Genomic DNA, 12,065 nt, shown 5'->3' on the forward strand with positions numbered 1-12,065 from the left:
ACGAAATATATTTTTTTTATTATTCTTAGATACATCGACTATAAAGGCCATTAGATACATTTTTTATTTTTTACAATTTCAATAAATAAAATCCCTTCGGCCACTCCCTAACTAACATAATGACTAATTAATATAAATTTTCAAAATTAAAATCAGTTGAAACCAAGACCTTCAATTTTGTCTAGCTTTTGAGATTTCGTCATTTGAATGTTATATAACATAAAATGCATATTTAATAAAATCTGTGACATGTCACATGTGCCTGAGCGTTCGAAGATTTATATGCTAGCGGTGAGCCATCGGTTAGGGTACTCGTTAACAAATGTTACGAATTACACTCACTCAGTGGCGTACACAGCTATTTTCAATGGGGGGGGGGATTACGTATAAAAAATTATATACATATATATATTATACATTGATAAATCAAAATAATATGTTGTTTAACTAATATTTATTTTCATTATAAAACAATGTCTATTTCCCTGGGTTTTTGTCCCAACACATCAATGACTTCTTCAGGAGTTAAATTTATATCACGGTATACCGACAAAATGGTCAAACCATTTAATCTATCCTGTGTAAATAATTATTTTTCAGTTTAAAATTTAATGTTATAATATAATGGGGAGTATAATTTGGAATATCCCATATCTAATAATAATTATTATTAAATAATAACTCCAGTGACGACGGTTTTCTTACCGTACATTTTTAATCGAAACTCGATAGTACGAAAATACTATCGAAAATACTAAAGGGGGGGGGTTGAACACCCAAAACCCCCCCGTGTGTACGCCATTGCACTCACTAACATTCATTTACTTCACAGTTCACACACATTAACACAGCTCAAATATAATCGCTTTATGAAATCCCTAAATTTTACTCATTTAAACACGTCACCTTAGAACACGTCCGAGATTTTTTCTGAGTATTCCTATACCAAAATATGATTTTTGAAAAAATTTAGGCAAATCTGGTTATTGCACCAGGCCCTTATTATCTCAGTGTCTAATAATGCGTGTTCTAACAACCTGTAGAGGCGATTTTTATTCAATAGCAATTCATCGTAGAAAGTCATGACATAAAATTGCAATTTACTCATAGATTACTGATAAATAGGGATAATAAAACCACGACTCTAAATAAATTGATGTCCAAATCACGGACTGTTGATAAGACACTTTTAAGAAATATTATATGTTGCATACTTTTATATATCCGGTAGGTTACTACTGCAGAATACTTACAAAAACATTAAATCCGGTATTACCCGGTATATGGATGTTAAAAATCCTGGTCGCTAAAAGTTAGACCTATGACTCCTTCTCCTCGGGTCTGTTTATGCTCGTATACGAGTGAATTAATTAATTCTAATGTGACGGATCTCAGAGCTTCTAAAAATTAAATAAATAAAACACAAAGTGTATGGGTGACGGAGTAATAGTTTAATATTGATGAAATAATACATGTATTGGTATAGGTGCACCGATTACATAATATATAATATTACAAACGTATTTTAAACTGCTTAACTATATGGTATGTATAATATAATAATAGTAATAATAATAAAAATACAATAGATAATTTATAAAACAGCATAAAGAATATTGAGTAACAATAATATAGTTCAAAGAATTTTTTTATTTTTTTTTTTACACAGACAAACAAAATGTCTGGTAACGGGCGACCGTTATACTCCTGTATATTTGTATTATCAATCGGGGTAGTTTAAAAATCGTCCATTTTATTAAAGGAATCTTACCTATGACACGAGGCCTCGTTTTCGTGTATAGTTTAAGCCACTGTTGCACCGGCATAACAATAATAATAATCATGCACGAGGACGGGTCCCTGCGGCGGTCACTATGCGAGAATATTGTGCGACGTAAAACCGTGAGAATAATAATAATAACAATACAAATATATTCATCGCGGCGGTGATCGGATGCGTACATACCTACCATATTATAATATTATGTAATGGAGGGGGGGGGGGAGTTAATTATCTACGAACAAATAAAATCATAGTTGAATTTATTAATATCTAACGTCTACCTAAATCATCATTACGACCCGGTGGTTACATTATCGGAACCGGGAGAAGCGGAAGGTGGGCCGTACGGAAGCACTGCGCAAGTTGTGTCCACCATCAGGGTGGGCACGTCGCATACCAAAGCGGATTTGTCCAAGCCCGCCGACACGACGCACGAGTAACACGGCCCGTCGCAGACACACTCCTTCGTCTGGTCCTGGCAGCCCTGTTGGCAGGATTCTTCGCTGGGGAACTGAGGAACTTCCCCATCGCTCGGGCAAGAGACACACACGAACGTGGAGTTGTCTTGGCTGAGCGTACACGTTCCGTTCGTGTCCGTGTGACATGTCGAGTTAAGACATGCCTCGCAAGTCGTGAAGTTCAGGTCGGGCGTCTCCTGCGAGCCGATGGGAGAGTACAGGCAGAAGAAGTTCAACAGTATCGTGAAAACGAACACGGGCACGACGGCGTACGACAGAAACATTTTTAGATGGGTGTGCACAAATTGTTTTTCCCGAAATGTTCGAGTGTGGTAGGTGCGTCGCACGACTTGTACCTAAACGATATTATGCGGTATACGGTATCTGTTGTCTCGGGATCTGCTCCTCGACGACGGATGATTCTTGAGACGGCGCTTCGGCAGTCTGTTCAATGAGTGAGTATATGTTATACGGGTAGAGTATATTCTCGCAGAGTGTAGGACAAACGACAATATTATAATTCGTTTGTGCGTTGATAGCTGATGAAGAGACACTGACATTTCGATCGATGAACATTTCGTTTTTATATCCGAGCGGCTGCTGGGTGCGTGATCGTGGCGCCGTTTAATTGGTCGGGTCTAATTGTGGTAGGGCTGTGTGATGGGCGGTCGAATGATCACTGCAAATTTACCATGCTCGACTCTCGTCGTACGGTGTGTCCCAAAAGCCCAGTATCACCATAATTATCTCGGCGTCTAATCCTATTCGTGATAATAACTACCTGTAGAGTCGATTTTTCGTCCACAGCAATTCATCGTAGAAAGCCATGACTTAAAATTGTAATTTTATTATAGATTACTGATAGTTGATGATAATGAAACCACCCCTCTAATTTATTGATTTGCCCACCTAAATAATGGTAAGCATGTACGATTAAAATCACCGAATAATTGTGGCGGGGTCGGTTGTTTCGATACAAAAGAGTACCCGGTATATGGATATACAAATCCAGGTCGCTAAAAGTTAGGCCTCCTATGACTCCTCCTCCACGGATCGGTCTATGTAGGTTTATGAGTGAATTAATTAAAGTAAATAATTTGATTTATTGCGGTGCAGATTGTTATTTTTATGGTGAAATATAGTATCTGCGTATGACAATATTTTATTTTATTCTTCTATTAATTCTTCAAGAAGATTTATATGATTTTGTTAATGGATATAATAAATTTTGATGAAACCTAGGTACTAGGTAGGTAATACCCATATCAAAAAAATGAATTGACTTTTATAGAGTGATTACATTGTCGAACGTCATTGAAAATAGTATTTACTCATAACGAAACTGAATTTTCACTTTTCATTAAACTGTACTATACAATTTATATATATATATTATATATGTATGTATAGTTTGTATACATACTTCTAAAGTATACTCTAATCGGAAAAATGTCAACGTTGTTTATTACTTTTATATTTAATAATAATCAAGCAATTCTTTATGGGTATTTTTTTTTACCAGAAAAATGGTTAAATGGGAATGAGGGAGGGGTGTGTGGTTGGAATACACGTTTTTGCAGTGAGCAAGGATTCTTCGTCAAGAACCGATTTGGTTACTCATCTGAGAGCCATTGATGCCGGACGATACTCGACCGCAGCACACATTAATGACGGCAGCACACCGACGCCCCACATCGGACCTTTTACTATAGTTTGTATTGTAATTTATTAATTTATAATAGTTAGGTACCTTCCTACTGCATTCTATACACAATTTCCAATCGTATTCTAAATTAAATTATTCATATAAGAGTTGTACTCAGGGTTTGTCAAAATGGTTACGTAACCAATTTTAAGTATGAAATTATGCAGAGTAGATTTGATATTGTAAGTATAAAATAGTGTATGTTAGATGAATATTCTTTTTCTAAAATACGAAAACCAAAATAGTTAATTTAATATTTAAAATACATAAAATACAAAATACATTTAATTTAATAAGTGGGAACTCTTGGCTATAAGACACAGCCCATACAGCCTTATATAGTAATATAGATACATCTAAAATAATAATAATTTGAACAATAAATTCCAATAGACAATATAAAATACATAACTTTTGATTGTCAAGTTATATCAAGGTTGACTTTATTGGCTATTGACAATTAAATATGGCTTTTATATTGAATGTAATATGTTGAACAATATCAATGGACTTTTGGCTCTTATATATATACATTTATACTGGGTGCTCGGTAGGTTAGGTAAATTTCCTTATTGGTTCTAACTCTGTATTCGCCATTTTCCAAGATAGGACCATAGATAAGAAGCAGTATTTTCCTTTCAAAAGTCATCAAGATTTCAACGTCACACTTCGTGACGTTTCGTATCCATAGGATATAACTTGACGAAGATAACTTAGAAAATAAAATGAAAATAAAAATACTTGAAAATGTTGGCTTCTACTATTTTTCAAATGACTTAGACCAGGGGAGCAAAGCTCCCCTCACAAAAACTTGTGGATTTTTGGATTGAGCTTAATTTGAAATATCAAAATATGTGTATTTATTATAGATTTATAATAGACATTAGTAACCAATACAAAATAATAGGAACCCACCAAAATATAAAGGTTACCAAATAATAATTGTTTGATAGTTTTATAATTTCAATACAGAATTTTAGTTGTTTGCATCGTATTAAAATTTGTTTAGAAATGTCGTGTTATAATAATAATAATTGAATTAAATGGAAGTCACACAATTCGTGTCACGACTCGATTTTGTAAAATTAATGTCTTACCTATACAATTTTATGAACACTCAAAAGTGGTGTCAAAAATAGATTAATGATAGTCTTAACTCTTAAGTCTGTTTAAATGGATAGGAAAATGTTTCATATGTATGGCTTACCGAAAAAAAGCAGTACCCTACAGGCTACAAGCCTAAACTATACTGTAGTAAGTGGTAATTAGTAACTTAAAAAATCCGGGACCTAAATTGTACAGGCATTTTAATTTTGAGAATTCATTTGGATGCATATATGTACACTTTCACCAACTTTTTTTTAAATGCCTTCTTTTAGCCTGCAAACCTTCCATAGCGATCTGCTACATTTTAAGTCAATCCATAAAAATAAGCAATTGCTTTAAGTCCCGAACCCTGCTTATAAGTCATATAAGTGACATTATATTAAATAAATTATACAAATATCCTATAGTTTTTGTCCTCACTGACCCCCTCCCCTCAAAAAAAAGGTGCCTTGTGGCCGGTAATGATTTAAAATGGCCTGCAAAATTTTTGGCACCAACAATAAAAAAGTTGAAATGTGTCTCTAAGCCACATGAATTCATGTTTTTGACCAGAGGAAGGCTGGGCATTTTCAATTTTGTCTCAATATTGTGGAATTGAAACTAACAGATAATAAAGAAACAAATAGTATAAAAATAATAAGCATAAATGAAATAATGTTCAAGATGCAATAATTATAAGCAAATTAATAAAACAAACATTAACTAAAATAAATGTAATACACCAACATAAGAAGTATAATATGAAATATGGTTGTAACTTATCAATTTATTTAATGGTAATCAGCAAGTGTAGGTACTACATAATTTAAATGAACTCGAGTTTACCTCGTTTGACGGGCCGATCATGTGGTACCGATATTATATTATAAATTTGTTGTACCTATATTTAAGTCAAATATTTATTCAAGTACTCAAATAATACACAAGCGCTAAAATGAGCAGAGCGTCACATATAATATTAATTACGAAATAATGAATACTAAACATCATTACATAAAATGTATATATTTCTGTAGGCTGTGTATAGGTTTTGATTTCCATGCTATGTCTGATTTTTTAAAATTCAATTGAACAATAATGTAATATAAATTCATTAAATATAAATATGTACATTTTTTACATAACCTATGTTTAAATGATTATTCTTAGGCAATCCATGTAAAAATGTATAGTAAAATTATGTAATGTGAAATTAGGTTATTATATAGGTAGGTTAACCATGAGCCATACTAAAACAATAATTTACTAATATAATTAATCACTATATAATATGTAAAATGTACACAAAACAACATAGGTACCGTTGTACATAATATACAACATGTGTTAAAAGTTAACTAATATGACAGCACAATTGATATTAAAAAAATGTTTATTAAAAAAAACTGCGATAATAGTTGGGTTTAATCAAATATTTAATTAAATAACAAATCCACGTGCCAGATTAGTGTAATATTTACGACTGCGATCGTTGAACAATATAACACGACAGGTACCACATTTGAATAATTTTGAACACAATGTTTATTATAATATTTGAAGAATCCCGGAAAAAAAAACCAAGGAAAAAAACCAAAATGATAATAATATAATCAGAGAATTAGTATAATCACAAAATATAGTAATATACAATCTATTGCTGTGTTATCAATATTATAACGAATAAAATTTATATATAAATTAATTATACATTCAAATATTATATAATTAATTATATTATATTTATTTCATCCAATTTTCAAAGCTGAGCAAGTTAGTCACTTTTTGGTGTTTCACTTACTCAACTTTAAAAGTATCAATTTTATGAGTGATATATCGACTGTAATATAATAATAGAGATAATAATAATACAAAACACTATGTATGCTATTACATACATTTTAGTTTGAGAAATTCCCTGTAGATATACTATTGGTTTCGAAAATTAAAAAGAACTCAACAATATAATCAGACAAGTCTGACAAGTGATAAGTTAATCTGTCAAGATTTATAGTTGAAATTGGGGGAATATGAAGATCATATAAAAATACACTATTGATCATTGTGCTGACTGTGACTTTACTGTATTGTGTTATTGTGTCTTGTGTCTTGCAAATTGTTTTTTTTAAAGTTCTGGATTTAATATTTTAAAATATGGAAATATTATTTAATAATAATTTATTAACATTTAAATATTATATTCTGTGATAGTACTTATCAATTATTATTATACTGAAATTATATATTAACAGTTATAGAATAAAGAAAAAGATATATCGTAAAAATATTGATTATATTATCATTTTGGTTTTTTTATTTTGGTTTTTTTTCCGTATACCTATTTGAACACTAGTTTAAGTTTCAGCACAATAATGGCAAGACATAAATCAATAGCTGACATTAGGTATGCTATAAATTAAAATATTTCAGACAATACGAAACACGTTACACGAAATATTCGTGAAAATATAATGGTCATCCAAAATCAAATTGAGCAGTACTATTGACATCGGCCTGTTAGGTATAATGTTAGGGGTGGTGTTATTAACTAATTTGAACTAAAAAAGGTAGTAGGTAAGTTGAGTCAACTTTTTTTCGGGACCCAATTTACCAAGTAAAGGTCATTTGAGACCAATTTACCAAATGTGGTTTACTTAAAGGTATTCAAAGAGAGTGTTCAAATAGGATGGCTCCTGGCCATTAGGTCTGAGACCTGGGTGGCAAAATGTTAAGGATCTTAGGTGTGGCAGTTTTGGGATATCGTATTTTGCTCAGCTATCGTACGCCAATATAGGTACATTTTTAGTTCCGTGTACACATAACCTTTCAGAAGTGGAGTACCCAGAATTTTTTTTTTTTTGGGGGGGGGGGAGTAAATATTAGTTTGACAAATTTTATCTAAAAATGATTTAATAATGAAAATGTTGTTACTGTTTAACAATTTTCAAGGAGGATTATACCCCCTAATCACTCCTGGGCACACCACTTCCTTTCAGTACATATATATTATGTATTATGTTGTCTGTAATCTATCTGTAAACATAAAAAAACACATGTAATTTGCGTCACATCTAAATATTGATTTTGGTAAACCATGCCATGACAGAAATCGAAATGGCATGCATAAATTGAGCCACACTTTTGATTTAAATTGTTGAAACATGCATCTGATAAATCTACACAGCAATCATAAAACCTGAATAAATAACATGAACAATTAGACAATTAATTATAGTAGATATTTAATATTTGATTTTTACATATCATCTATTATAAATAATTGAAAATATATTAATATATTATACATAGGCCATAGTTATATCCGAAATAGGTACGTACTTACACCAATATTAATAATTGTCACAAGAAGAAGTCAAAAAAATGCTTCAATTCCACGTTGAGTCTGGATCTTATTAGAAAATTGGATCCAGTTGATTTTTTTGAGAAGTTAAAATTGAAATTTTCCAGTAATTTCGTCGGGGAAAAAAACCTGGAATTTTATGTGAAACCAGTTTTTGACAATACTCAATTTTATTTTTTGTAGACCTATCTATACAAAAAGATACTTCAATATTTAGTATAGGTCCATGTTTTGTAATTTTATTAATTAATTCATCAAATTTTGTGCGTATCAAATATAAATATGATAATCATACATTATTACCTAAATGGCCAAATGAGAAGTTTACGGGTCGACGGTTGCTGGTAGATACTCATTTTGAATATTAGGAAGAAACTTAACTATCATGTAGGTATCAAGATTGAATTAATGAAAGTATCTATGGGCACCTACACTACGTATCACTCATCCTTTACAGACATTAAATCACAATCGACAGATTAAGAATTGGTCACACCTTATATAGGTTCTTAGGAACATCTAATGGGCAAAAACAAACAACGAAAATGTACCTCATGCAACACCACAACTACAGTTACGGTTTAATACCTGCTAACTGATACTTCCCTACAACCTATGTGTGAAATACCAACACACCCAACCCAGAGACGACACCCATACTTCTTCAACTACTCAAAGAAACGAACATGTTGAAGAAAGTATAACATATAAACGTAGATAAATCATGTTGTAATTACATTTACAAAAGGCTTAAAGGTATCATATTTAAAATATATAGTAGGTTAGGTAGGTATAATAATTAGTTATTGCTAATTAAACACGAATAAGGCACCACAAGTAAATATATTTTATTATTTTATTAAAAAAAAATTGTTCCAGAAGAGTAGATGTAGGTACTACAGAAGCTATCAACTCCCAAATCAAAATTCAAATTCGAACAACATTTTTATGATTGTTTTCAAAAAATGAATAGTTTGTATGTAACTATCTTTATATATATAATTCTATTGTACGTGGTGTACGTCACTGAACTCTTCCTAAACGGCTGGACCGATTTGAATGCATTTGGGTGACGCCCTGGATGGGTTAGATTCATAATTGAACCCGATAGGTCCAACCCGGGAAGTTGCTCTGACAGGGATTTTAAGATTTACGAAGGAAATATTTGTTTATATACTGTTGTTATTGGTTATAGGAGAAATTGGTATTTTTTTTTTTTTGTTTATTTTATTGGTTGCTGCAGTGGTTCATCGGACAGATCAGGTATAAACATGCATACAATTTAATTTTCGCATATTGCCTACCAAGGTGGCTGAGTTGCACTTATAGCTACTCATCGGCGTATCCGTAATCAAAATCAAACCTATTATTTATATAAAGTACTCATCAAGCGGGGTCCGCAATACACAGCAGGTAGGCATAATATACTGTTCGCATTATCACCATAGAGTCTCATATATAATAAGCATTTTTAACGGGCAACAAGTGCACGGATCAGCTAGTATTAATACAATATAAATATTTAAATAAAATTAAAAACAATTTTAAGTGTATTTAAAAAAAATTTAAATACATTTGTTAAGGTTTCTTACTTCACTTTAAATTCACAGCAGTAATAATTAAATTGTTAGTTACCGGCTAAACTTGCCGTATGCCTCAAAATATAAAGCGCTTAATATATGATACGGGTGCACATCCTGCCTGCAACTATTAAGGACTAATATAGGTACAATGAGGTTTCCCGCAGCATAAAAACTTGAAGGTTATCACTAATCAAGTTAAAAAGCGCTACATTGTTTTAAGCAATGCAGCATTGATACAAAATACGTACATAAGGTACGTACGTTAATTCCCTACACTAATCGTTGATGTTATTAATTTATTATGTATAATGTAATATACATAATATAATAGGTATACCATTATATTTTATATATTACATGTAATTAATTTTAATCAAATTTATTGTTATAATCTTGAGACAAAAAAAAAAATTATCGCAATACATTTCTAAAATTAATAATAATAATAAAAAATATATAGGTGCTACACTAATTTGTAATCAAACTGATAATATCTTTAAAAAAATACTCCACACTATTATATTCCAATAAGCAATAAGTAATAACCATAAACGTTCGGTGTAAGATTAGTGTAGGTACCAATACGATTGATAAATAGATAATTTTTTTCTTTCAGGAACTTAATAACTTACATAAATACGTAACATTTTTTTTTGCCGCGTAGCAATACTTGCACTCATATTATGTAGGAATTAACCTAAGCAATTCTTAACCAGTCTTGTGTAGGAATTTGCGGTTCACCTCACCAGTTACCTGCCGTATGTGTTTGAAACAGTACACACACAAAAACAAAATAATTTTTAGGGGAAGTTTCCAGAGTGCATCCTAAGAAAAAAAAATGATTTTTTACCAAGCCCGAGTCCTCGCCGGTCCATTTAAAATTTTAAAATAATCCAGAATTCCTAACTTAACCACGAGGAGGTAAACTGGCTTGCAGCAACCCAAAAATATTTTGTTACTATTAATTTGACACCCATTTTACAAGTTTATATAGGTTTCTACTAATAAGTATCATATAGTTTTTGTTTTCATGGGTAAAGTACTTTGTTGTAACATTTAAACTTTCATAGTATATCGTCAGATCTGTACCTTAAAAGTTTTTAGCTGATTGTTTACAGGTATCTACCTACAGCTTTGGTCAAGAACACACTCGGGCTATATATTTGATGATAATTGCACTGAGGAAGAGATGCAAATGGGCAATTTAATATAATTTATTGAATAGACGGCGAAATCGAAAAAAGTACAAATTAAAAAAGTTAAGTGATATATGAAATGGCCATTATCAGAGCAACTAACGATCAAATACAACACGAGAAAACCCAATAAAATCATTCGGATACAAAAAGTCAAAACCCGATATTATAAGCAAACGAAAACAACATCGTAACGCCCGAATTGCCTCCATTTAACATCAGCAGTTCAGCATCAAATACACCTAACTTTCAAGTGGCTTAAAAAATGGAGTCTTTGAATCAATGAGTCCTAAACTTTATGCTTAAAAATAGCTCAAAAAGATTATTTTATCTAGTTATATTGTTTGTTATCTGGGCTTGATGATACTTGATAAATGATAACACTAGATCTAAACATTTACCAGAAACAATAACATACAACAAATATTTATTGTATTTATCTGTGGTCTAGATAGGTAGGTACCTACTAATTACTGTACTTAATAGATAATATTTATCTAATTTGGTAATAATAGAAAAACTGTGTTTTATATAAAAAAAAAATGAGCTGCCTATATGATTTGTCACCTGTGTACCTACAGATTATAAAGAATTACAATTATAAAAATAGGAATAAGAATCAAAGGTAAGATACTATCAAACACTGCAATAAATTTAAAAATGACTGTCAATAATTTTTATTGTTATACCTAATAAGAAAAAAAAATACAATAACTTTTTTTTATGGACTTACAACAAATTTTTTTGACATATTCGCACACAAACTATTTAAGAACTTACAGTGATTTCAACCAAAACGAGTAGGCGATGTAACACTAAACACATATTTCACACACTTTTCTTTACAATAATGAAATAAAGATGTATTGCACATAAAAAATATTTAAATAAAA

At 31.2% G+C, this 12,065-nt stretch overlaps 1 protein-coding gene across 1 annotated transcript; it reads right to left on the minus strand.

Moving 5' to 3' along the window:
- Positions 1–1,430: 1,430 nt before the first annotated feature.
- On the minus strand, positions 1,431–2,818 carry LOC111038291. Its single transcript, XM_022321337.1, has one exon. The coding sequence runs from the start codon at positions 2,523–2,525 to the stop codon at positions 2,076–2,078; it is 450 nt and encodes a 149-aa protein (XP_022177029.1). The 5' UTR covers positions 2,526–2,818; the 3' UTR covers positions 1,431–2,075.
- Between the last annotated feature and the right edge of the window lie 9,247 nt (positions 2,819–12,065).

This window comes from Myzus persicae, unplaced genomic scaffold, assembly GCF_001856785.1.
Source record: "Myzus persicae strain clone G006 unplaced genomic scaffold, MPER_G0061.0, whole genome shotgun sequence".
Classification (NCBI taxonomy): Eukaryota; Metazoa; Arthropoda; class Insecta; order Hemiptera; family Aphididae; genus Myzus; species Myzus persicae.